This window comes from Melozone crissalis, unplaced genomic scaffold (assembly GCF_028551555.1).
Source record: "Melozone crissalis strain CALT ecotype California unplaced genomic scaffold, PUWL_Pcris_2 ptg000034l_1, whole genome shotgun sequence".
NCBI lineage: Eukaryota > Metazoa > Chordata > Aves > Passeriformes > Passerellidae > Melozone > Melozone crissalis.
Window position 1 is genome coordinate 17,428,126 of NW_026535812.1, and position 27,764 is coordinate 17,455,889.

Consider the following 27,764-nt stretch of genomic DNA (forward strand, 5'->3'; position numbering starts at 1 on the left):
GTTTATAAATGTAAGCCACACACTCTATAGACAGACAGGGTTGTCCCATCACAGGTCAGGGCACAAAGATTTCCAGTATGAAGACAACGGATTAACAAACCATTTCAAGAAAGTCCAAGAAAGAAAGTGTGGGAGATTCAGTACCTGAAGCTGATGTGTGATGAAAAGGACAGTCTTTGACTTCAGGTGCTTCCTTATTGCACTGTTAAAAATGTGATTTCCAACGTGAGCATCTAAGGCACTAAGGGGGTCATCGAGGATGTAAATGTCCCTGTCACTGTACAGGGCTCGAGCCAGACTGATTCTCTGACGCTGGCCCCCACTCAGGTTAGCCCCTCGTTCACCAATCTGCACAGAGACACACACACCCATCATTTCTTCAGCACCATGCAACATAGATGAGCAGAATAAAGCAGACCATAACATTCCATTTTATATATTTATATAGATATACTCCCCCTTAACATTTTATATTAATACATATACGTATTCAAGTTTAAGTGTCCACTTTGTGACATGTGCTACACATCAAACTCAAGGTTAATATGCTTGAAATGTGGCAGTACTTTCTTTGCTTATTTTACCTTTTATGAATTAACATAGCCATTTCTTCTCTTAGCTATTTTAAATCAAGTTCAATTAGGTCCTGTTAAGGCAGCTAAATTTACAACACAATAAAAAAAGTTCCTAAACAGTCAACATCTGAGTAAAATACAGGGTACAACTCTTAACAGTCCAGGGCCCTCTAAGGTCAGGTCAAGAGAATGCATTCAACAGCTTAGCTCATATGCACCCCAGAGTGATGTATCCTCATTCCAGTTTACCCTGTCAAACCTAAACTTTTTTTCTCCATCTATTAATTAGTTTAGTATAAGCAAAACATACCTCTGTCAGGTCCCCGTTTGGAAGGATGGCCAGGTCAGGCCTTAGACAGCAGCCATTCAGCACAGTATTGTATCTGAAGAACAAGTATATAAATAATTAAGAACACTGATTTTCCCCACAATTATTTAAGTAGTATAGCATTATATCATTTTCTACACTAATAGCTAATATTCCGTCAGACTAAAACAGGTCATCTGTCTTGGAGTCTCAGGAGAAAACTGAGGGTAATAATTAATCATCCACTTCAAAAGCATTGTGAGGATAGAGAGACAATTTGTTTTCAGGGATAGCTGGCTAAGGGCCACAGGAAAGTCCCCAGGTGGAGGGGGCCCATGGAAGATGTCAGCACGTTGCACACAGCAGTTGTTGTGTTTGAAGAGGGCAAGGCCAGGACAACAAGAGCAAACACCACTTTAGTGCTGCTCACAGCAGCTGCTGGTTTTACGCAGAGGTCCAGGATGAGGCCCAGCCTCACTGCAAGGAGCAGGGCCAGGCTCAATGACAGCCACCAGCCACAGGGCCACACGGAAGAGGGGCAGGATCCTAAATGGGACTCAGAGGCGATTTGGAGACAGACTCTAGAAGGGCACCAAGGCTTTATCTGCAGTGTACTCTGCATTAAAGCTTTCCCACACTTGGGCCAAGAATCAGTGAGCTTCATGACAATCAGCAAGCAGCCAGACAGACCTTTCTTCATCATAGTCCTTGCCAAAGAGGATGTTGTCCCGCAGGGTGGCGTTGAGGATCCAGGCCTGCTGGGCCACGTACGCGAAGGTGCCGCTCACCGCGATGCTGCCCTCCAACAGCGTCATCTGCAGTGACACACCAGCTGTGAGACCATGCCACCCCATGCTCACAACACACTGCATTCTACAGAGCTCAAATAAGTGAAACAGGAGATGGCAAAGAGGAGCAGAAATACTCAAATCAGGATTTCTCACCTGTCCTAAAATTGCTGAGATAAGTGAAGTTTTTCCGCTCCCCACACTGCCACAAATTCCAACAAGTTTTCCCTACATAGAAAGAAAAAAAATTATAGCACTCATTTCTTACATTCATCTTCCTTTTCAGAATTCAGACTACCTTTAGTACCTCTGAGAGGACAGTTGCATATTAATGACACCTCTGAAGTGACATAACAGACAAGAAAAAGCAAGAGTCAGCATCTTAACGCTCAAATTGTAGACAGTGAACACAATCCCACAGTGAAATATAACTGAAATCAACTCTAAAGGTAAAAATAAAGCTGTTTGAAGATCAGTCTCCTTCTTACTAGGCTTACAGGTGCAGAGGATCAATAAACCAAAAGCACCAAGGTCTGCCTGAACAGAATGCACCAAAGTGCTTTTGAGAGTGATAAGGAAAGAAGAAAAGTCTGAAAGAAAAGAGAATTCATCATATATGGGTCCAGTCCAACTCCTTGCCAATTAGATCCAATTTGTTAGAGAACATGTACCATGAAAATACTAGAATTTAGTCACTTTGAAGAATTTCTCTGCAATAGAATGAGTGGGTTAATACCCATATTAAACAATTAATTTATTAAAACTATTTTTATTCCTTTTGTAAAAAATGTAAAGTGTTCAAGAAAGGTATATAGACACTTGTGGAACACATTGCTGGCCTTCTCTTGATAGCAGAGAAAGACAAAACCAGCTTCTTTTTGACTTCTGAGACAAAACCAGACTTAACATTTTCAAGTAACTGTACTCCTATTTGAGGCAATTTTTTTTAACTATATGGATTCTCCCCCAGAGTTTAAAATATACTGTTTTTTACTGTTTAAAATAGCTTAACTTATCCCTCTATTTGCGTAACTACATAAGACAATTTAACCATGAATAACTTCATAAATATATGGGTCCCATTATTACAATATCCAACTTCCAGACTGCAAAGCTTTGGTATGTGTAGATAATGTCATGTATTAAGTTCAACACTTTTCCTTTGACATCTTACATGCTTTTACCCACCTTGGAGCGATAGCTCCAAATGCTTCTACTATTCTTGAAAACCTGCATCCACCTGTACAAAACTTCTCAAGGAAGAAAATTGTACATTTTAATGAAAAGCACTATTATGCTCCACTGGAACACCTAACCACTAAAATGCTGACCCAGAACATCGATGAAACTGCAAAATTATCAAACCACAGCAGGAACACATTGTTCACCAGCAGCCCACTGGTACATGGTGCCCTGCAGATTCTCTGAGCTCAGTGGCTCACACTCTCCTAGGAGCTACAAACCCCTCAGCTGGATGTGCAAGCTATACAGCCTGCCCTTGTTTCACAGGCTGTTTGCAAAGATGTAGCTGCTAAAATGGCACAGCTGTTTAGAGCAAGATCAGACACTGCATCCTGGATACTGCAGTTGCCATGGATATTACAGGAGTGCACAAAGGCAATATGCTCCATTTCATGCAAAATGAAACAGCACACAGCTCTGTTCCAGGGAGCAGCTCTAATGAGGCCTTTGAAAAGCTCAGATTTCCTCCTTTCATTTCTTCTTACCTTTTCTATCTCCAAGTCAATGTTGTACAGAGTCCTCTGAAGCCGAAGGCTGACCAGGTGGATCATTTTGTGCTCCTCTTCGGGGCTGTGATGGTCATCACTGTCCACTAGAAGATGGCCCTTCTGCTCTGCCAGCACAGCTTGCTGTCCCTCATTCTGCAGCTTCATTTTCTCTTTCTTGCTCTTGGTGACTTTCTTGTCTTTTTTCACTTTGGGGGTCAACTTTGGTGAGCTCTGGACGCTGGCGTGGGAGAAGTCCCAAGCCAAGGTAGCATTTTTCACCTCTATCGCGGTGTGAGGATTGGCTGGTTTTTTCTTTATCATATGAACCTCTTCCATTAGAAATAAACTCTGATAGGAGTTGTGAGAGAGGTGTAAAGATGAGACACCTGATCAAGACTGGGAGACAAGCCTACGGCACACTCACGCAGCAAAACACATCAGGCTACATAGTAGGAGGAAGCTGAAGAGCAAAAGGTGGCTCATTAGTGTAAACTAACTCCAGGTCTGCTAAGTGGCTGGGGCATTCCTGGATGTGGTGGAAGCACCTGGATACACTTGACTTTCAACAGAACTACAATACTCTGGATGTGATGTGACAGGCACTTCTTCCTTTGACACTGTTTGCAACTGCAGCTCTGTGTGTTGCAGATTAAAAACACGCAAGCAGAACACACAGCTTGGAGAGGTCACTTGGGACAAAGTGATTGACTTGTCCTGCACACCAACTCATTATGGAAGGAGACAGAAGGGCTTTTAACTTGAGCCTTTACCCATCAACTTTTCTGCTGGAAAAAGTCATCTTGCACAAGTGTAGCTGATCTATCTCAGGCTGCTTGGCAAGAAGTCAGTCAAGTGTATCACGTTTTCCACCACATCCATCAGTATTTACAATCAACAGATCAGGAAGACATTTTTTCACACAGTTTAATTACAAGATAAAATGTTCTCCACTTACACAATTTGTTTTAAACCAAGTAGTTTTTTTGTGACTAAAACTTCTCAATTCCCAGCCTTATTTATTCTTGCAATTGCTATGTCTGAATCACACATTCATAAGAAAGCTCATACTCTTTTACAGAGCCAACAAGTCAATTACATTTTTACTGTGATGTCAGAGTATTCTCACCTTATGCTACATTTCCTACACAATTTATAGGCAAACTGGGAGAAATTCAATTTCCTTTTACTTCTCATCCCTCCCACAAAATTCCCTTTAGTGCACTTAGATTTAAGAAAGGCTGATTTTAGGCTGACTCAGAAGATGAAGCAAAATTGCTCAAAAGCAATGGAATCTCAAAATCACTCTACAGATCCTGGTTTTCTCATACAGAGGTTTATTTCATGAATGCATTACACAGAATCCATGTATCTGTCAGTGTTTGTGAAGGTTTCTATTTGGAAAGTGCTATTTTCCATTCTGGAAATTTCCACAATGTGTAATGCACTGTTATCTTCAAGAGACAAGACAAAGTAAAGGTCTCCCCTCTGAGTTCATAAAGTACACACAGTGTATTCATCCTCCAATCCCCATGATGCAAGGTAAGATTGTTCATTATCAGGGCTTTACGTTTTCTGCCATAGATCTGTTTTGCCAGATCACAACTCCATTTTACTGATATAGAGGAATTTCAGTCACTTAATCTGGTCTGAAAATATAAAACCTCAGGGTTCTATGACCACAGATAAAACCCCACTGTTTTTTATCAACCTGCTTACCTAACACCTGATATTTTCAAAAAGCTTTATTAGCAAGCCATAAAATTTCATTGTACACATGTTGCAGTCTTTTCATATAAATGTTCTTAAAATGGAGTTAAAAATTATTTCACAGTGAGCCACTGAGTCTTTCACTCTTATCTCATCCTGTGGCCAACTTCAAAATCTCAAAATATTTGAATCAGACTATTTTGCTTCTCACAGTGGTATTATTTTATTTTTGAACTGCTAATATTCCTTCACTACATTTGTATGTCTTGCAGAATCAAATAATCTAGAATGTTAAGTGTAAAGAAATATAACTTCTCTGCCATTAAAATCACATTACCTTCCAAGTGTTCCCTTTGCATCTACTGAACACATACAACACTCCACACTTACAGAGAAAATGTGAGGCCAAATGACTGCTTACCTTAAATCTGTCAACAGAAACAGATGCCTCAGACAGAGACTTCACTGAGAACGGAGTTACTTTGAGAGCAAAAGTCATTGAGTTAAAGACAGTGACCACTGTGAATGCCTAAAAGTGAGACAAGGAAAATAATCACACTTGGATGCAACATTCTAACAGCTCCAGCCTTCTAAAAGCTGAAATGGCACAGCAGCAAGTCAAAACCATAGAAAAGGCCCAGTCCAAGAACAACCATTTAAATATTCAACATATTCTCAAACAGCAAATCTACCCAACTCCTTCTCTAGTGCTTTTAACAGACCATGACATCTTGTTCTGTTTGCAGGTCAAATTCCACATTAACCTACCAGCAAAGGCACAAATTCAAATCCTATTTTTAGACATTTGTGCTGTTTGCATCCAAGCACACTGCAAAACAAAAACATCCAGTAATCCCCAATGCCCCATCCAAACAGGAGCACTTATTTATATTCAGCCCAAAACCTGTTCTGAGGAAGGTCAGGACAAAAGAGCACCAAAAGCCTTTTTGTGCAAAATATAAGACTCCACCTGCTGCTGTCACAGCCATAATTCACTTCTGTGAGCCAGGACACAGCCTGGCCACATGGGCACAGCCACACAAGAAATGGCTCAGCACAAAAGCTACAGCAGCAAAAGCATAAAGAATATTTCCAACAGCTTACCTGAGCTGCTGTAAGGTCATAGCCAAGGATCATATGGACAGAAAAGGTCACCACACTGGCAATGACAACAACAATGGGAGCCACTCCCACAGTGATGCTCTGGAAGTAGCCTGCACGCTCCAAGATTTTGCGTTCCTCCTCACGAATTTCTAGAAATCCAAAGAGGGGCACCACGTTTGAACTGTGATTCAGGGGGTACATACACAAAACAGATAGCACAGCACTATAAACAGTGAGTAAGAGGCCTAACTCTACACTTTAGTCTTTATCACATTATAAACATTCTCAAAGGAAAGTAATTATAGAGGAGGAAACTATAATGGTCTAATCTCCACACAAATATAGGGATTTTTTAAGTGATAAAAGAGGAACAAAATGGAAAAACTTAAAATTTGTGTCATGCCACAAACATCATTACACCAGAAGGTGAAATTTTAGAAGCAGGTCTGTTTGTCCAACCCACTGTACATAACAGAGAGGAGCCTGAAGGATGACAGTTCTTACACTGCTTGTACAGCAGCACCTACAGCACAAAGTCAGGATGCACCAGGCTACAAAGCAGTGGGGCATCTGCAGCAAAGGAGACATGCACAGACTGTGGGAACTCACTTTGAACATTCTGAGAAAATGGTTTCACCCAGGCATACATTTTAATGAATTTAATGTAATTAAGAACTTCATTCATCTTTTGCACACGTTCATCTGTTGTTGCTACACATTTTCTTCTGAAATAAGCTGTGAGGCGTGACACAAACATCTGAAACAAAAAACACCATGAAACATTAATGGCATCTCAGGAAAAGCAAGTACCTTAAATTCCTAATTACCAGAGAAAATTAATTTTTAATCTGAAAAGGGGATTCAGGGATAGGGCCAGGAAACTGCTGCCCTAACATAAAACTCAGGCTGGGAACATCTTGCATTTCCTCCTGCCCCATCTGCACCAAGCACCAGACCTGTGAGAGCAAATTTCAACAAAAAATTTGAGAGAATAAAGGTGCACACTTTTACCAGTATTGATTAGTACTAGTTCAGTTAAAGTTTCTGAAGCACAAAGTGAACCTGAAGACACATGAAGCTGACCCCCACTTTAGCCAGACTTTTAACCTCATTCTGTAAGACAAATCAGGACTTTGCCCAGTCAGATCAATTTCTCATCCATGCCAGTGCTATGAAGGCAGTAAAACAGTTTTTAACATTTTTACTAAACTCATCTAAAACCAGAAAGCTGTGTTTGATATGTTTTAAAGGTATCTGCTACTCTTACATTCATCCCATTCCTGGTCTGAAATTCAAACCTAACACACTATTTCAGGAAGTCTTAGCTCCTTGCCTTTCTTCACACACCTGCAAACTCTTTTGACATCTCCATCAATAAAGGAGGACTGCTGGAAAGAACTGGAAAACATGTTCAAACTCCACTCCTCATTCCCCTCTAAAATGCAACTCCCACCACATAATCCTTACTTTTAGCCAGATAAATTGGACCACAGTGAACCTCACAGTATTCAGCTTCCATGGTTTATAAAACATGTATTATGAACACAGTGACAAATCTCCAGTAGTCTTACAGACATTTTATAGGCAAGATGATTTTGGCTTGAACTAGCCCATTTCACAGCTCAGCAGAAGCAGGAGTACCTCATCAAGAAGATGTGGTGTTTTTCAGCATCTTGCATTGAGTCAAGAAATCAAAGAACACTGCTTATGCAACACTGAGCACCCATACACAAGCTGGAGGCCCTCATATCTTTCCAACATCAATCATGAGCACCTTAATATTCTGTAGTTTCATTTAGCTATGAATATTAGTCTCAGCCAGATCTATCAGCTTTCCCATCCCCATTTTCTAATTTTATCACTTTGAGCTTCCTGATTCCATATTTCTGCTTCATACACTATCTCGTAAATGCCTTCAATAAAGTACAATGCCAAACTGGCTAAACCTTTCTGGCTATCTGCTTTCTGCAATGCCATAAACTGGCTAAACCTAGCACATTTCAACATCTTCTATTCAGAACTATACATTTGTCTGGCCTAAGAAAAATGAAGTAAGTCTTAACTCTTTCCAACTCACCATTGCTGGGTAGAAGAGGATGAAGACAGCAGATCCCAAGAAGCCTGTTGGACCCAGAATAATCACATTATAAACCATTCCCAAGATGGCCACAATAGGGCCCCCAGCCAGCAAACTGCCAACTGCTGCAGCTTCAAACATCCTCTGACCATCATTGGAGCAAACATTTATGAGCTGAAAAACAGAACAGATAATTTAGATTTAAGGCACAGCTCATTCTCAAAGGAACGTATTACACACCCCTTTTCACATTGCCATTTCCAAAACAAGGCTGCAGCTTACCTCTCCAAGAGATTTCTCCTTGATGTTCTTCAGCTTAAGGATTTTCTTGAAGGCCATGGTCAGGACAGCCCCGCGCAGTCTGACCCCCGTGCGATAGTTGAGCGCCCAGGTTAGTGCCAGGGACCACGATCGCACCACTTCCGTCATAAAGATGCCAAAAACTAAAAACAAGCTGTACTGCAGGTTGGACTCACTCTGCTGGGTATACTCCAAGAGGTGTTTCACAACGAAGGCCTACAGGAAGAAATGCAAGCTCGCATGAACACCCCATCACCCCAGAAGACCATACAACAACTTTATGTTAAGTTAGAAATAAGTAGGCTACTTTGCTTTTAAAAGAGCCATTTGAAATAGAAAGCATCTTCTTTCCAGAAGTAAAAGGTGTCAATACAAGAAGTATTGTAACACAAGCCCTGCTGAGAGCCAAGCACTGAGTCAAATTTAGTAAGTAAAGAGAGTTTAATTTGGAACCATATTCCTCGCAGCACGCTCCTAATCCTCCGTGTCTTCTAACTTAACATAAATGTGTCAGTTAGCTGAAAGCAATGCATTATCATATAGAAGAGTTTTAAAATATAGTCACTACTTATACATCTGCACACATTAAGAAACATTCCTTTACGTGACATTAAGACCTTTTTTATTTTATCTTTGGTTTGCTTCAAACGTGCTTATTTGATAAAAAGGAACAATGTACCTACAGTTGTAGAGGGGAAGAGTGAGAAGGACATTTGCAAAACATTCCTGGAAATAAACATCAGCAGTTTAATAGTAAAGAAAAAAACAAGCAGAAAGCACAAGGTATGCAATACCACAAATCATTAGGGATGGGGAGGAAAAAAAAAAAAAAAGACAAAAAAATTAACCATTCAATCCCTCCCCATACCCTCTTCCCACAAGAACATAAACACTTTACCTCAGGAATCACATTTCAAACATCACCTGCAGAAAGAGGACAGCCCCCAGAACCACCAATTCCCAACGCCAGTTCTTTGTGTTCCAATGGCACAATATAACATCATACAATTCACAACCACCAGCATTAAATATCATTAACTGTGAAACAATAGGCTTTTATTTGAAATGAATTGTCATCTTAAATGGTAACAACTCAAAAACACTATACAACAGGTAAACCATTGTATAAACATAAAATCTGCACATACAGGATAATTATAAAGGCCTAATATCTAACAGTCAGTCTTAGCTTCTAGCAAATTAGATTTAAATCTATATACAAAATTATAAAGATACAAAAACAGAATGGTATTTGTTCACGGAGTCCAAAAGAAGTCAAACTTGAAGATACCAACAGAGGAGGTTTCTGAGGCTGCACAAATTCTGAAATGTGGTTTTGAAAGTATCCTACAGTAAGGCTTCACAGACAGCAAGAGACTTCCTAGAGAGCTTTTCAACAAATGATGTTTTAAAATACTGGTGCTTTCGATATACTAGCACAGAGTAGAGAATTACCTTTGCCCACAAGAAAAATCAACAAAAAATCTGAGACCAAACAAAATATTTGAGAAGCCTTTCACATCATAGTCCGTTGAAGTCCTCTTGGCTAAACCATGTTTTGCAAGTAGGAGTTCTATATAGTTTGAAGAGAAGAAAAAAACAAAACCCCACAACTCCAGCAAAGGTTTTGATAGCTACAGCCCAGCACCAAATAACAAAAAAAAAGGAGATCAAATTCATCTGTTCAGAGGAAAATAATTCTGTACATCAGAACCAAGGAAACATGCTGTAAATAATTTTGCTCTTTTTCACAGGTGTGAATTAAAGCCAGATGTCCATCAGATTCTAGAATGGCCACTGAGAAAATTTACATACCAACCACTGAACAAATGTGAGGAGTTCACATTCACAGATCTATTGCGTTCCAACTTTCTCCTGATTGGATTGAATTTTACATCAACTGTTTGGATCACAACTGCATACAGTTGCTCTGCAGTTACTTTGGAGATTACTGACTTCTTTTTCCAGTATTCAATCCAACATATGCAACTGAGTCACTGAGCAATTGGGGTGAAAATCCCCCTTTTTCCTCACGAGCTGTAACTCAGCATGGTCGCAGACTGCAAGCATTTTCTCACACACCACAGCATTGCTGAAAGTCTCCAAGAGAGGATGTATAAAGATAGCAGATGTTTCCTGGGGTCTCATTCCTCCCAAAACTTTAGTGCAATTTTGCAGCACTATTTTATAGATTCAGCATCTCCAATGATGAAATAGAGACCAGCTTACATTATACCCCAATTTATTTTTGTTCCGGAAGAAAGAAAAGAGGAAACAGCAGATTAAAGAATTTTGAAAAGGGAGGGGAAAAAAGTCACAGAAAATTAACATTAACATCTGAACAAGTACTATTCAAATTCATATTCGTTTAATGAAAAGAATCCAGCATAAAGTTATTTACAAAACAAAAACATTGCAGTATATAAACTAAGCTAAGGGGGTAAAGAGCTCCTGTGGCTATTACCGTAGTAGTTGGTACAAGCTGCTGGGCTGTCTTAAGCATTCCCATGGAATAAACATTACCTTACCTTTGCTCTTGGCGGTGGCTCTGGCCAGCAGGAATGTCTCATCCTGACGCAGAAAACAGCCATCCTGAAAATGCTGAAGAACAGCTTCTGTCACTGGTCCCACTGCAGTGCCGGCGCCCCTGCTGCAGCCAGCGCGCCACAGCCCGGGGCAGGCTGCAGCTGGAGCCAACGGGGAAACTGGAACACTTACCTCCCACAGCTTACCACTCCCCCCTCCAGTAACTGACCAAAGTGTCAAGCTGTGCTCCACTAAAATAGCAACTTTCCCCATCTCCCAAATGGGAAGAATAGCTCTGAACAGTAGCAAACAGGTACATTGTTCAGACCTGGAGTTAAACCAATTATGTTCAGTAATGAAGAAACCTCTTTGCTCCTCCACCAGAACTTGGAAGTTTTGGTAGCTGATCAAATAGTAGCAAGTATTTATTTGAGATAAATAATATATCACCTATACAAGTACATTCTGATGGTTATTACAAGGCACTCTGACACATGCAGCTGACTCATCAGGTTATAGGTTTAGATTCTGTGCCAGATGCAAAATGTATCAAAATAAAAAAAGAGGAAGACCCTTGAAGGATCTGATACCAAAAAAGGCCACCCAACCAAAGCAAGAGAGTCCACACAAGAAGACTGGAACAACTCTTTTCCAGTTATAACCATCACAATGCTCATTAGCAAAGCCACAGCCATTTGCTGGCATTAAAATTTTTTAAGTTAAATATAGTGTTTAACTCCACTTTTATATTTTTCCTCCAATACATGAGGTCAAGTCAAGTGCTTTTCCTGATCTCCCTTCTCACCATCAGGTGACTGAAAGGGTGTAAGAATACAAGAAAGCACTGATACATCTGAGGAGACAGCATAGGCATATCCCTGAGGCATGCCATTTTTAAAAACAGGGAGGAGGGATGGTAAAGACTTAATTTCATGCCAAATGGTAGAACCAAAAATGAATTGGGCCTTATTCAGAAACTGAATAAGGTTGTCTGTAAATGGGCAACTGTCTGTAGATAATTTAAAGTTACCCATATCAAGCATCAATTGCAGCAGCAGCCCCCAACATAATCAAGCTGGTTTGTTTTCTCCTTTCCCCTCTGGCTCTCTCTCATTCAGCAGTTTGGCTGAGACAAATTGAGACCATTACGCTACAGAAATTAGGGGTAACCCTGCTGCAAGTTCTTTGCTAAAGATAAAAGCAGCTCCTCAAGCCCTGTAGTGAAACAATGACAGAAGCTCTTCTTGGGAAAAGCTAGTGCTGTTAAAACCTTAATCATAATTTATTGTTAATTAACAAAGCATGTTCATGTATTTTATAATAAAGACAACTGTAAAATATTACAAAGAGAACAATACCACAGAAACATTCATTGTCATTCATATTACATGAAACAAGGCAAACTTTAAGAAGACTTAAAAAAACAGAACATCATTTTTTGATAAGACATTGAAAAGCAGGAAAACATCTTAAAAAGACATTTCACCTAACAGTGCACCCAAGTGTACTTACCCAAGAAATGAACCTCCAGCTTACCAGCACACTGAAACATGTACTACTAGCAGTAATACTGCTCCTACTCCTCAAGGGAAATGTGTAGAGAATAAATTTAGTCAAAATTTCAACTTTAAATCTGCACAGCATGTGCAACAAACAGGTGACAAAAAATGGTGTGAATGTCAAGTCCCATGTTGTTCTCTTCAATAACGACCCTCAGCAACAAACAGCAGTCGTTCCTAGAGGCAACAACATTTTCTAACACTTCTACCTGAAACCTGTCTGGCCATTCTGTGTAGGATCAGTAAAGACTATGCCCACAGGCTTCTTGAGATCTGCTCACATTAGTTTTTAAGCAGTGTTCTCAGAATTGTTTCGGTCCGCTTCTCGAAGATGCCAATAATTTAAGATTAGGGTTTTATCAGACTGAATTTTATTCCAAGATAAGTTTACAGAATTTCAAACAGAAAAACAATAAGACCTGCACATAAGAATCTTATGAAAAAAGCAAGTTATGTAGTTAAGCTTATGCAGTTAGGGAAGAACTTTAAACTATACTCAAAACCAAAGAGAGAAAACAAAAAGTCCATTTCCTCCAGGATACCTAAACTCCCCCTCCCTTCCCCAAGAACTTGCCTGGGTATTCAGCAACTGATCCATCAGCTGTAGGAATCCTATCTTGGATTATTGAATTGCTCTGGAATTTTACCCCAAAATTTCTAGCTAGTCAAAACATTTAAGTGATTCTGCAATGAAACCTTAAGATTTTACAGTTGGCCATGAGATGGAGCCCTCTGGGGTTGTTAAAAAAAGGATGGATATTACTTACTGGTCCACTGAAACCCGCGAGCTGCGTGATCATCAGACACACTATGGAAAGGATGAGCCTGGTGCGGCAGAAAATCCACACAACCCTCCGGAGAGAAGCATCATCAGGCCCATTTTCTTGTAGTTCTTCCTGCCACAATCTTTCCAGCCTAATAAAAACAGAAGATTTATGACATTTATTCATGCCATAAATTTTTCACTGTGGGAGAAGGTACAGTGTCATACATACTCCTTTGTTAAAACTCTAAGTGCTTCCTAGCTCAGAACAACAAAAAATATTAAGATAAATAAATACACTCTGTGAGGTAAAGAGAAATATCTATGTAGTGTTACTTCCATAGGACAGAGGGATGAAAAACACAGTGTTTTTTCTTTGCCAGGAGTTTCTTTGGCAGTCTTAATATATTGACAGTCTCTCTGCTGAACTGACTGAAGACTGCAGAGTCAAAACCTGAAGAAATTCTCATTAACCATAGAAGGTAAGCCTGATCAGAAGATCTGATCCACATTTAAGTCACCTTGCTACTGACAGTATAATTTCTCATTTTAGCACAAGAATTTTTCACTTTAGCCTTGAGAATAATCTGGTTTTCTATTAAAACAAATTTTTAAGACATGCAAAATCAGAATAATTGTAAGACAATCTTAAAGAAATAATCCCCTAATTTCACTGAAATCAACAAGGCTACAGAAACTGTGCTGAATGAGAAAGCTGTTCTCTGAAAGATGGAAGTGAATTCCACCATTCTGAGAAAGGCAAAACAAAATGTCAGTGCTCTTCTAGGGCAACACTATACCATTGCCTGCATGTGATAACATAATAAATGGAAACAAGGAAATAATAATGAACTACATGTCTTTACCTTCTGCAGTTGACATCTGAAGACTCATGCCTTGATAAAGACCATACATCATCCATAAACAATTCCCCTTTCTTGTATGCTCTGTGGGCCAAAGGAGTGAGCCAGGAGAAGGTCATGGAGGAAAAAAGCCCAGCATTATCAACCGGGTGCTGGTGTCTAAAAGAATTAAAGAAAAATCACAAACAAATGAAAAAGGAAACAGGAAATGTCAATCTTCCAGAAAAACAAAGCCTCCTCTCATTGAAAGCACTCAGAGTACCAAATGGTCCATGCCAGCCACACTTGCTAAACAAATTCTGATGTTTCCAGTACCAGTCAGCAGACCTACATCTGCAATTCTGCTTTGTCACTGGTTTGAAAAGCAAATGCTGTATGAGTTCTGTGGTAGCCTAAAGACGTACTTGGAAGTGGTCCGTATGGGTTTCAGTGCATTCAGACCATGGTGGTATTTGCCCTTGTGATGCTCTTCATCCAGCATTCTCAGCTGGGAATGCACAGAGATGTCCAGTGGCAGGCCCTCTGCCCGAGCTGCTGCTTCCAAGGCATCCTGGCATTCAATCTGCTTTTACAAGAAAGACAACAGATTCAGACTTCAAAACTACATTTGAAGTCCATGACTCCCATCTCCAGCAATTTTGCACCTCTTTCTTCTGCAAATTATTGTGCAACACTCACAGTCATTTCAATGTCTTAGACCACAGGCTTCATCCTGGCAGCAAAGCCATGGAAGGCACAGCTTCTAGGTCTGTGTTAGACTGCTGCATTTGTAAAACAAATCGGTACCAGTATTGCACCAGTGCATTCAAAGGATAAATGGATAGACCAGACTAATCCTGCCACAGGGAATACAACAGAGAAAGATGACAACATCAAGTACCTATGACATCAGCTCAGGAAATCAGTGACTGGCTTATGTAGTGAAATTAAGACATTTCCTTGATGAATTTACACCCTCTTAGTATAATTTAGATATTCTTATTCACAGAAAATACAAAGTATTTTCAGAATTCTACTAAAGTCTCTTCTTCAAAACCACTTGAGATTAAATTCAAAAAACCAAATATGCACTAAGTAGAATTGTACTTACTTTTATCACGTTTCCTGGTTTTTTCTCTTTTTCCCTAATCTAAATGTAACAAAAATGACAATTTTCTCTGCTCCCAGGCACAGTTTCTCAATGGCTCAGCAACTTTGGTAACAGCCACTTACTTAAAAGGCAAACCTTATCTTGGGGAGAGTTTCCACAGCCCCAGGGAAAGGCAGACTTAAATGCTAATCCAAGCAGAGGAACAGCAGTGATACAGGATAGTCAAAATGTTGCAAAATTCAAACAAATCTTTTGGTGAGCAGCCAGATGTGGCAAAAGTTCATGAGGAGATGAGCCTGTTATCTGTTGTGGCAGAGGGCCCTTGACTGGTTCTGCTAACTTGATGTGCCATTTATTGCAGGACCACGTTACGTGCTTGTATTCCAGTTTATTCCACCTGTGCTACTTTGTAGGGAAAAAAAATTCTGAGGTAAAAATCTTCCTGAAGGCCTTACAAAGATACTATGATTCTACCTTTATTAGTTGACCTATCAGAGACAAGTTAGCTTGTTTCCTTGAAAAGAAACAACTGCCATGCATTGTAGCCTCCTACACAGATTAAATGCAAGCACTTGGTTCCTGACTTCCAAGTCATGCAATTGTTTTTGGAAGTGTCACCATTTATCATGGTCTTTGTACTATGTTAACATGTAATAGTATAGCACACTAAGACACTATTTCCACCCATGAGAAGGATAAGAACAGGAAACTGAAAGTGTCATTAATCTGTCCCTTATTTACTTAACCAAAGTACTTAAATAGCGCCTAAGCATGGTGTCAACAATCCATGGTTCTATCTCAAAAAATATATTTGCTAAGCTATCACCTAAAGCCATAGGAACAAGAGATAGCCAAATAACACAAAAACAAAAGAACATTAAAACCTTATGACACATGGAGTGACTCAAAATACACAGTACTTGAAATCTGAATTAAAAGACTTCTCACTCAATTTATATTAAATTACTGACTCACTAAGGCAACACTGCCTTACTAAACCTATGCAAATTAGCATTAATAAGGGACCTGCCATAAACATCCCAAAGGAGTCAGTAGCAGGGAAGAGTTCTGCACCACCTCTTTTCTGGATACAGCAGAGGAAATTTTAACTGGTTTGTTGCGTTACCCCCACAAGAGGCCCAGGGCAGATCTGCCCAAACATCTTGTTGCTGATAACACACTTGTTTCTAAGTGATGCCATAAACTAGTTGTATAAACACTGATTTTCAGAGCACACCAAAAAAGTGCCTATAAGTAAAAAAAAAAAAAAAAATCTTCCAAAACAGAAAACACTATGTTGATGAGCATAAAAATAGATTCACTCACTTAGAAACAAGAATAGCTTTTTAATAAGTAAGCACAATTGCAAGGAGTTTAGGCAGTACAAAGATAATATTCATAAACAATCACTGTGAAAAATAATTAAACACTTCAGAGCTGCTCAAGAGTTCTCTCAGCAAATGTGGAAAAGCTGGATTGATAAAGACAAGGGCACTGCCTTTATGATGTCCTGCCATAGAGACAAACACAACCACACTGAGAGCACTGCTCATCTCCATCTTGGTGAGATTGTCAAAATCCCACATCCCTACCAAGAAACAAATGCATCACACCACTGTACAATTAGGATTTAAGAACAACTCCAGAGTTCTGTGTAGTTCTCTGAAGATTAGAAAATCTTCAAAGCAGAGTTTATCAGGAAGAAGTGAGGCTCCTAAGTTGTTCTACAATGCACTTCAGGAACAAAAGACTGAAGTAAAAAAACCAAAATAACCCCAATACTTAATTTAGGTTTCTGATTAGGTTTTCTGATTGCCTTCATGTGTGCACAGTTTTCTTGGAAACCAATGCCTTGAGTCGTTACTAATGTGCTACAACAGGCTCCAGCTCTGCTCTTGAAATAAATGTCTAATAAACATAAAAAATAAATTAAAATGCACTTTTTCTAATTCATCAACTTATTAATATGCCAAAACAAGCAATTAAATGAGTGATACAACATGGTACTGGTAACTCCAAAGAAATGCTCACAGAAACAAAACAAGTCTAAATCAGATATTGCTAACTGGGAGAGGAAGATTCAATCAGACATGCATTGAGAAACAGCAGATGACTACTCAGCACCAACAAAAAGTCAAAAAAATGAAGAATTATTACAAAAGACAAAAAGGATAAAGCAGAAAACATTAGCATAACACTTAAAAAACCCTAGGGTTTACACCCTTTTTGAACACCAGACTATGCCTCTTGTCACTTCAGTTCAAAAAGGGTATTATACTAAAACTTACTTTCCTTGAGCAGTAATAACAATGGGGCTTGAACAGCATAAACTTAAGATTTTTCAGCTGGATAGATAAAAGGAATAAAGGTACAGGTATTTGAGAGGTACATAAAGCCTGGAGAACTAGAGAATCTGATATGTGCATACAACCCAAACCCCTCAAACAGCTTTGTCCCTTCTTCCCCAAGGAAAAACATCTTCCAGGGCTCAAAGCACAGCAGGGAAGAAGCTGCATCTCTTCTGGTCCTACCAGCAGCGGGCAGGAAACTAGAACAGACCTGTAACTATGCTTTTAATAATCCCTGCAGCTGACATAGAATACTAAAGCTACTGTGGTTGAATTATTATTACAGAGTTAAAATTGTTTAAGTTGTAAAGGTCTCTGAGCTGGCAACACTGCAGAACTGAACTCCTATCTCTTGCACTTAGCAGCCAGAGCTCAGCAGGCTTCCTCATGCCTTTAAAGTTCCCAGCAAGGAGAGGCAAATGGGAAACCTAGAGACCACAAGAGCAGAGCTCAGAACTAGGCGGGCATGTGATGAGAAATAATTCCATCATCACCAGATCTGCTCAGAACTTAAAGCATTCACCATTTTACAACTCCAGGATGAAGAGCAACTTAAAAATATTTAAAGACTTCATTAAAAGATTGGTGTTACAAAACAAGATTAGTGATTGGCTTGTATGGGCTGGGGAAGGGAAGCAAAGAACCAACTGTTCCATTTAGCTTAAGCACAACTAAAATAAAACAAGAGTCTAGGAAAAGATCCTCTGAAGTATTAATTACATTCTTCCCAGAAATTCCTCTGGGTCCAAGAATACCCCCAGAAAGGAGTAAGGGATATATACACTGCTTCTGCAGGTAGCACAGGCAGCCCCTAAAGCATGGTCCAGACTGCAAATCATCAAACCCCAGAGCATCTGAAAATCAAATAGGTTTGCAGGTCCAAACATTGTTGAGTCTGCAGCTGCTTGGTGAAGCAGCAATGCACCATGAACTTTATGGTCTACTAAGACAATTCTCCTTTCACTGGATTTGATGCAATACACAATCTATAAAAATATTAACAAGGGGATTTGCAGCATTAGGCTCCCAGCCTTCTCTGTAGCTAGGATACTTTATAATACCCTGCCTGATTAAAATATGAGCCTATTTAAGACTAGCTTGGTGTATCATCCACCCATACCAGCTGTCTCCCTGACGCTGGAGCAACAAGGAGCAGGCACTGGGCTAGATCAGAGACAGTGGGTGTCAGGAAGGAGGCATTGATCCTTTAGGCACCTGCACACATTGACTGCAAAGTACAGACAACACAGCTGCATTCACACAGCACCAAGGTGAGACCATCAGACAGTGTCAGATGCCTAGAAATTATGGTTACAATTTCCATAAAAGAATCAGATCAAGAAGTCAGAGACTCCATTTTCTTCAACCTCCTGAAAAAGGGGGTAAAATAAAACTTCATGTCTCTGCTGCCTTCTCAGCTTCTGCTACCTGGAAGAACAGCTCTGTTGAGAAATATTCTGATTTACCACAACAGTTCAGAGATAGGAAAGCTTGGAGTCCACTTTAACAGTTACATGTGACTTGATTACACCAGATCCTTTGTTACTTTTCTGGGCCAGGATTAGCAGAAGTTGTATTAACACTGGAGTCATGGTTTCAAAGCTAGCCTGGGTTTATGCATCCTCAGGTTAAAGCAGAAGTTTCCCAATAGTGCTTGGTACTGATATCAAGGTTCTGCAGCCAAACAAGGTCAGGGTATGTACATTTGGTAAGCCTGAGTATTTTAGTCACATATATTGAACACTTTCACTTGAGGCACAGAAGTCCTTGGCGAAGACAGGTATATCAGCTTCTTACAGGAATATTTCTTATTTTACCTTGCCCTTGAATTCTGGCCAGCATCAGCTTTGAGGTGAGATGTTCTCAACTCTTTCCTAGAAAATCCACTAATTCCTGCAATCCAAGAAATACAGAGTTTGGCATGAAGTGTTTGTTTTAGGATTTTGGAAATGTAGCTGCTATGAATGCACCTGATAAGCAGCTATGCATGTGCTTAGGCTTGTGGTATCCATGAATTCCTGTCTTGTTTTGCATTAAAACCAGTATTCATGATCTTGTAAGCAAAGGTTCTAGGATTCATTCAAAACTAAGGCTGTACATTGATCATCCAGCACTGGAACTACATAGCTCATGCACAGTAACAGCAGACTCCTGTGGAATTGTTAATAACCAGCTTTAGAATTGGCAACCCACATCTCTCTGCCTACAAAGATGGGAAACCAACTCCTCACTAAGCAGATCAACTCAACACAGCACAGGCTGAGAATTTGGCTCCTGCCTTGCTCAGGTAAGCTCTGCTCTCCTGAACCACCCCAACACCCTGCCATATGCTGGGGGTGTTCTTCAGGAACAATCCTTATTCAGGCCATGCCTAAGCCAGGTCACAATAGAAGCTACACAGGAGAATTTTGTACAGCACATGGAGCATCCAGGGAGACCTTGAACTTCAACTTCTATTGAGTAGAATCAACAAGTGACAGCAGAAGCCTTGACACCACAGCATTTACCAAGCCTGATACAACAATCTTGTACTGAACTCACCTTCCTGCACCAACATACATTTCCAAAAGCAAACAGTAAACTAGGACATTCAAACTAAACATCACAGGGCTCTAAACATGTTGACTTTGAAATTCATTAACCTTCATCCTCAAAAACAACTGAAACACAGATTTTGTTTGTGGAACAGCTTGTTTGCTGTCTGTGGTTCAGAGCACAAGTGACTGACTATTCCTTATCACTAGGATACAAATTCTCAAAAACTAACAACCATCTCAGTGTCCCAAGACATCAGAACCCCCCACATATATGTGAATTTTAAGTTGCTCCAAGCTGAGTTCACCAATAGTTTGGGATAGATGCAGTGAATATTTCTGAGAACACTTTATAGCTGTACACTGAGTTTCTGAAACAGCCATAGAGCAGAATGTCTGCAGCACTAATATAGAACACCACAATGAAAAAGACACTGCAAGATTTCCTTCACTGATAGCTAATCTACTCCTTACACACTTCTGGTCACGAGCAGGCCGATTTAGAAATCTGCTTTGAACAAAGGAAGAGCAACCCACAGTAGTCAAAGACAATACCAGCGTGTGGTCAGAGCTGAGGTTTTATGATGTGGCTAAGGCTTGGAAAGAAGATGGCTGTGCACTAAGGAAGGCAGTCACGTTCCAAAGGAAGCTGTGAATTATCCAGAATATCACTGTTCCTCTAGAAAATGTCTCTGCCCATTCACAGATCTCACCTTTTTGCTCCTCCTGTTAAGTGGAAGGCTTCTCTGATACCATAAACCCCCCTCCAAGTGTCAGATAAACTTTTGATACATGACTGGCTGTGGATATGCTCCTTTCTCAGATGGGGATATGTGCATCTAGGCATGGAGGAGAAGGTAGAGATACCCCTTCTTCAGTGTGGTTAGAGGGTCATCCTAAAGCATACACCAAACAATTCTAGGATCTTCCATCAAGTGATCCTTGACAGAATCACTTGATTCTGTGATCACTGTGTCAGTGACTGCTTTACTAGCAGAAGTTCAATGGTAAAACAACAAAACATGATGGTAACCAATATGCTCAGTTCTTCAGGGATATCATGGAATTAATGTAGTTTTAGAAAGTACCACCAATGTTTGCTTCTGCACCTAGTCTGACTGTGTTCAAAGTTCTCAAAAATAACAGAACTGTCGCAAAAAAATGAGATTTTAAAATTTTGATTTCATTTGACTTGAAAAATTAAAAAATGTTTACTTGGCTATGAAAATATGCAGACACATCCAGCAGTTTCAGCTACAAAAACAGCTTATAGTTAAGCAGTCTAGGACTTGGAAGTGCACAGGCAGAAGCACCCAGGCTACACTCACACCCCTATTTTTAACCTGTTGTTCAGTTGACTCAGACACTCAGATGCTTCAGAGAGGTTGAGGCAGAATTGATCTATTTAAATACTCAGTGATAAATCACTTCAAAGCTATCAGTGCTTGAAGGATTTACACCAGTTCCAACAAGTTCTGATCACATTCCCTGTTGTCTTGGGCAAAAGATGTCAGAAACAAACCTGAAAAACAAGAGATCAAGGTAAGGACAGGAATATTAGTAGGGCTTCTGATAGCTAAAGTTAGCAACACATTTCCTGCATGTTTGAAGTGATCTCTACAGTTCCCTGACTGGTGCCTTGAAACACAGCAATTTGCACTTGAGATTCACCACAGATGCAGTCATCATCCCTCAGCAGCAAGAACTTGATCCTGAACAGTACATTCCAGCCAGAGCCAACTACAGCTTGGAGTACAATTTGTAAATAAGTGCTGTAGCATTGTTAACGTGGGAGGTTGAATTCTAAGAATTGAGTTCTCATAAGCTCTGTGTATCATAGAAGCAGCTTGTTGTCATATCCTCCTCTATTGTAACTGTAATGGGGTAGGAAAGCTAAATTCTATTGCCTGCTATTCCATCAAATAAACAAAATCTACATTTGAGACAAGCCAATTCCAAAAGCATTCCAAAAATAAATTATTTCTCTTCCTCATCTGTGATTTTATATTTCATGGACAGTGGAGTCTGTCCTCCCCAGAATACACTGCTTCCATGAGAAAAACTACATACAATTACTGCAGATGCAAATTGAAGGGCACAGGCACATTCTGAGAACAGAAAGTCCTAAAGGTGTAAGTACAAATCAATATTTCAAAACATCCCTTAATTATTACTCACTGGTCATGTAACAGCTTTTACAGATGAAGACCACTCACTGTACTGCAAGTGCACCTACAAGTTCTCCAGCAGAGGCATGTCCCCACAAACAATAAGCCCAATTAGTATGGTACCATGCAGGGGGAACATGTAGTTCAGAGTCTTTTGTCAGCTACATTAAGGTCTCCAAAGACTTAAAAATTAATTGTTATCAGAACACACTGCAGACACTTATTCATGAGGTGAATATATGTATTCACAAGCTGAATAATTTTTTCTTGAATTTCAGCCCTGAAGTGCCTATTTCAAAGGTCCATATTTCTATAGCAACATTCCCATTAAGTGCCAGGAAATGTTGGATTAGTCCTACTTATACTGCAGAATTATTTCAATTATGATTCCAGGAAGCCTATTTGAAAAGCTCCTGTCTTTCAGAGATGTGATCTTTCAAGCTGTGACCAAGCAGCATTTAAGCTTCCAAGGAAAGAATTGCAAGTTCTTTTTCACTATTGTCATGAACACACTTGTGGTGGTTTGAAACAGCATCCTTTCAGCTGGAAATAAACACAAGAATGGAGGTTTCAGGACAGAAAATGGAAAGCTGAACACAACCTTTTGCAATGCAAAGAAGAGACACACAAAAAAGCTCTGGGACCTTGGCTCAATGGTAAAACAGGTCTTTCACCTATAAAGATCATGATCAGAAAATCAACTAGACTTGTCTGCTTCAAGTTAAGAAGGATACAGGAAATGCAGCAATATAGGCAACAAAAAACCCAATGAGTCATATTATTGATCAGCCAAATGTACTTGTAGCCCTGCCAGAAGCAGTCATCACCACTGGCCATGAACCAGTGGCCCTTGACTACTGTCCCCAGAGCACAGAGGATTCAACCTCACCCTAAAAGGGTACACCATGTTAGCAAGAAGGCCACCTCATGCAGTCAAAGTCCGCTGCAAAACAGCCTTAAACTTGCCTTCCACAAAGATCTGAAGTTCGTGGTGAAATAACAGCCTACATCTGCTTGCAGCTTGTTCCTGGCAATACAGATCATGCTTACAGCTTAGTCATTTTCTGGTCAACTTAATTCAAATCCTGAGCCAGATTTTCTACAAGAAATTTGAGAGTCACAACATCTCTACTGATGGTACACTGGGCCCTGTTGTCCAAGTGAGAGTTCCACTACAGCTTGTCCCTCTATCTGAACTGCTGTGGTCCTACCCTTCCTCATCACATCAGCCCTCTGTGATGTTCTGCCACCACCTGTGCCAAGTCAATTTGGGCATCTAACCTAATCCAGGTTCCCTAAAAGACACAGTAGCAAAGGACAGGGCTCCTTCTCTTCCCTTGAAACACTATTTTCTTCACAGCTTCTACCATTTCCTTACATGCAGAGGGAAAGTGCTTAACCAAACAGACAAAGCTCAGCTTTATGAAAGGGGAGTCTTTGCTCTTCCCTAAGCCAAGTATGCTGCTGAAACCAGAGCTTGTTTCAACTAGAAAGGGAAAAACTTGGTACACAAACATGAATGCCTACCTTAGATAAGGTGTTATGAATACCTCTTCTTTTACTTAACCTTAGTATTCTGCAAGCAAGCAGGATTTAATCTCACTGACATGTAGCAACAAATTCAAAGCTGTTTGTGTCTGTGGACTACATACACCCGAGCTGCAAGGCTAGCAAAACAAAAATGGTACCAACGTCTGAGCTAGAAATTAACACAACCTTGGCATACTGAGCAAGATAATTGCCAAGTAAAGTGGGAATCCTATCAGAGCCAGAAGATGCCATTAGCAAAACAAGTTCAGATCATTCTTCTACTCAAAGAGAACAAACAAGATAAAGTTCAATGTATGAGCTTGGATAAGCCCTTCTCTTACATCAGTAAACACAAGTTTACAGAACTCCTGTTTTGCAATCAATTATCTGTGTGTACCACCCTGTAGTCATAGGTAGCACATCAAATGGAATGGGTAAAAGGGTAAAAAAGACCACTAACAGAGAAGCTGACATGAAGCTGCCTCACGGAGATTTTCATGCCAGGCTGTACAGACATGCAGGATTTGGCTTCCTTTCAGTCTCCACAAAAGAAAAAAAAAAAAGGAATAAAAAAATAAAAGTACCCACAAATATGCCAGTTTCATGGTTTCATTTAATTAAAAATTTACAGGTAAGATAAGGCTTGTTTCCTTTAAAAGTTAAATCCTGATTAGATGATGCAGACCAAAAGGGAGAGATAACATGCAATGATTACTGCTGAACTCCGCTGCCACTGGTCAGGAAACAGAGCTGCCCACCAATGGCATCACTGTTGTCACCAGTAATTTGACAGAGCAGATTTGCTACTGGACAGGGCAGGGTGGGCAGCAAGCCCATGACATCAACACGACAAAAGCCATAAAAACCCTCGAGGGCTCGGCTGTGCATCGGTGCCTGCTGTAATGCAATCAGACACCACCTTGCTGAACACGGCAGCAGCACTTGCTGAGTCATAGAGCCTGTGGGGACACCGGAGCTGCAGGGCCTGCAGGCTGCACTCACTGCTGCAGAGCTCAGCTCTCCAATCCCAATCAGCAGAGCAGCCCTGGGAAACCCTCAAACCCACTGAAACAAGGGAAGCTGAAATACAGAGTATCTCAACAGCTACTCTAACCAGCAAAGATTAAGCCTCTTTAGAGGTCTTCACAATTCCTCCTTACAAATACAGAAAGTTCCCCTATTTCCAGCCCTCTCACAGGCAAACCATGTGGAATGGCCAGCAGCACATCTGCAAGGAACTCATCATTGTGAAAATCAGACAGAAGCACTATTAACTTTATTTGTTTGTCTTGAGAAAAATCTACAGTGTGTATACATATATATCAGTCCTTGGAGTATTTCAGAAAAGGCCAAGAACAGGACATGCAAGAAAATATTAGCTGCTCTGAATGCTAGCACTGGAATACCTTTAACCTTCTTCAGCTGGCAGAGGTTATTAGTTTCTGACCATATCTTTCATCAGCATGGGTGTTTCCATTTCTCTGAGCCTTTTTCCTAATAGCACTTGGTAGTATATGCACTCTTCCTAGTGAAAACAAGCTTTAAAAATTAGAAGCTCTGAACAATGACAGGCTAGCTTTAAGCCAGTGGTTATTTCAAGACCCAGCTCTCAAAATAAACTAGAATTATGATGATACCTCACCATGTTAAATACACAGATGTTCAAGAAAGTCTTCAATAATAATTACTTTCATCTGAGGGGAAAGTAAAAAAGTCAAGTACTAGAGCAAGCTAGCCATCTGTTTTAGAAAATTAATCCTTGAAACAACTATGGCATGATTAAGAGTTTTTTCAGCTGCCAACACTGAATGGTGCATGATTTGTGCCAAGCGCTTCACTGCTCTTCCTTGGTTGTAATGATTCTCTAAAACACAAAGGTTTAAAAAACTTCCTTGATTCACATCAATAGCTGAATACTAGAAAAAAGTTTTGCTCAAATGTTACTGAAAAGCCACACTTAAAAGTGAAAAATGCTTAGTAAGTGCTAAGACCTGGTATCAAAATAGCTACAGCACCCTTTGGAATGACCTCTTCCACACAATAGGCAATACTCATTATTGACCTTCAATGCAGCAAATCTATACACAGCTAGCACAGCAAAAAGGCTGCTGCATGCAATTTAATAAGCATAAAGACTGCAAAATGAACAATGAAAAAGAAACTGACCTTAAGTTTAGAATGCTGAAAACTAGGCTCTTCCTGCTCTTCATGCTGCACCGAGTCAGCTCTCTCCCTCACACTCCTATACCCAGGACTGGGTATAATGTACTCTTTTCCTATGTCGATGTCTTTCATCTTCTGTAAACGCCAGGGTTTACACGTGTGCTTTCACCTCAAGGATCTGAAAAACAATTAAATTCCCCTTCATTATGTGCCGTGCCCAATACACCAGTTACTTTTAGTCACCTATTTTTAAAGTTAATTTTCAGAATCAAAATCAATACGCAATAGTAAAAGAGTTATATTACAACAGCGCCATAATAACGTGGCTTTCAAAGTCCATGCAAGACTAACTTCTCATGAACTAGTTTAAACATACCCTGAGGTAATCAAATAGTACAATGAGCCTCAATGCGCTAGAGTACTGTCATAGTTCCTCCCTTAGATCTCTGAAATACAATTATGCAATCTGACAGATTAAAGCAATAGCTACAGCATTTAGCTGAAACCATGAGAAACTTGCCTGGGAAGACCAAATCCCCAAAATCTTTTGTAAAGAGTTTGAAATTGCATATATACAATAATTTATTGGTACAAAGTTTTGCAAAACCAATCTCCCTGGAGAGACCACTTAATAACATTAGTCAGTAGAAACACTCTGGAGAAAACTGTGTCCCTTTTCCATAGCATTGCTCACTGACTCCATAGGCTTGAGCTATAATTAAGTACAGACATGCACAGGAATGAGTCACACCTTCAGTGCGGCAGGTTTCCACCCAGTCTATCAAACTGCACTGAAAGGTCAGAAGGAGAACCAGAGCCTAGAAGACAAAAATCGCTCCCCTCTGCGAGACCCTGTTTTACAACTCAGTTTTATCGCATTCTGCCACCCGCCTGCAACTAAGGCGATGGGAGACGCCTGCCTGCGCTACTGTGGTCAGACTGCACCAGCGGCTCTGCCGGGCTGCGCGGGGCTGCCAGGGCCCCGCCGCTGCAGCATCTCTCATCTCTCCCCGCCGAGAGCACCGCGGGGCGGGGATGCTGCACCGCGGGCTCCGCGCCCCGCCCGCGGCGGGGATGCGGGACAGCCCCCCCGGCCGGACACCCCCCAGCAGCCCGGGGGAGCCCCCCTCCGCTCTCCCCCCGTCCCCCCGTGTCTCCGCCGCACTGCCGCAAGCACGGGAGCCGCCCCGCCCAGGGACAGGTGCGCCCGGCTGCAGCCGGGGCGGGACAGAGCGCGGCGGGAGAGGGCACCGCGCAGCCCCGTCACCAGGGGCGAGCTGAGGGGGCTACTCGGCCGGGCTCCTGACAGGACAGGGGACAGCAAAGCCTCCTCCTCACCACACCAAGGCTCGCCCGTCCCCGGCACCAGCCGCACTCACCTCCGCCCGCCGACGGCCCCGCCGCAGCTTCTCCGCTCCGCGGCCGCGAACCCAAACAACGCCGCTTATAGCGGTTCCGGCGTCCCCACTGCGCCTGCGGGCGGGCGCTGCGGCGGCCGCTCCTTCCTGGTGCCCCACGGGAGATGTAGTCCGCTCCTCAGACCTGGGCACTCATTCTCCGCTGATAGTGAACTACATTTCCCTTAAGACCCCGCGCGGGCCGGCTCCGTTTGGCCGCGCCCCCGTCCCGCCG

The 27,764-nt window shown here is 41.0% G+C and overlaps 1 protein-coding gene across 6 annotated transcripts in view; it reads right to left on the minus strand.

The window, feature by feature from the left end:
• The window catches only part of ABCC5 (ATP binding cassette subfamily C member 5), a 66,604-nt gene extending 39,054 nt beyond the window's left edge, over positions 1–27,550 (minus strand). For 2 of the 6 annotated variants that reach the window (XM_054282612.1, XM_054282608.1), the window contains exons 1-15: positions 27,512–27,550; positions 26,136–26,310; positions 14,704–14,861; positions 14,303–14,458; positions 13,441–13,588; positions 8,571–8,804; positions 8,289–8,462; positions 6,821–6,968; positions 6,212–6,360; positions 5,529–5,636; positions 3,398–3,748; positions 1,827–1,898; positions 1,573–1,697; positions 886–958; positions 145–348 (exon numbers count right to left, since the gene is read on the minus strand). In XM_054282612.1, the coding sequence (XP_054138587.1) occupies positions 145–348; positions 886–958; positions 1,573–1,697; positions 1,827–1,898; positions 3,398–3,748; positions 5,529–5,636; positions 6,212–6,360; positions 6,821–6,968; positions 8,289–8,462; positions 8,571–8,804; positions 13,441–13,588; positions 14,303–14,458; positions 14,704–14,861; positions 26,136–26,264 (2,229 nt within the window). In that variant the 5' untranslated portion in view covers positions 26,265–26,310; positions 27,512–27,550. Of the gene's footprint in view, positions 1–144; positions 349–885; positions 959–1,572; positions 1,698–1,826; positions 1,899–3,397; positions 3,861–5,528; positions 5,637–6,211; positions 6,361–6,820; positions 6,969–8,288; positions 8,463–8,570; positions 8,805–9,267; positions 13,345–13,440; positions 13,589–14,302; positions 14,459–14,703; positions 14,862–26,135; positions 26,311–26,883; positions 26,953–27,511 lie in introns of those variants that run through there. The other 4 variants (XM_054282605.1, XM_054282606.1, XM_054282607.1 and 1 more) reach the window with 4 other exon arrangements.
• Between the last annotated feature and the right edge of the window lie 214 nt (positions 27,551–27,764).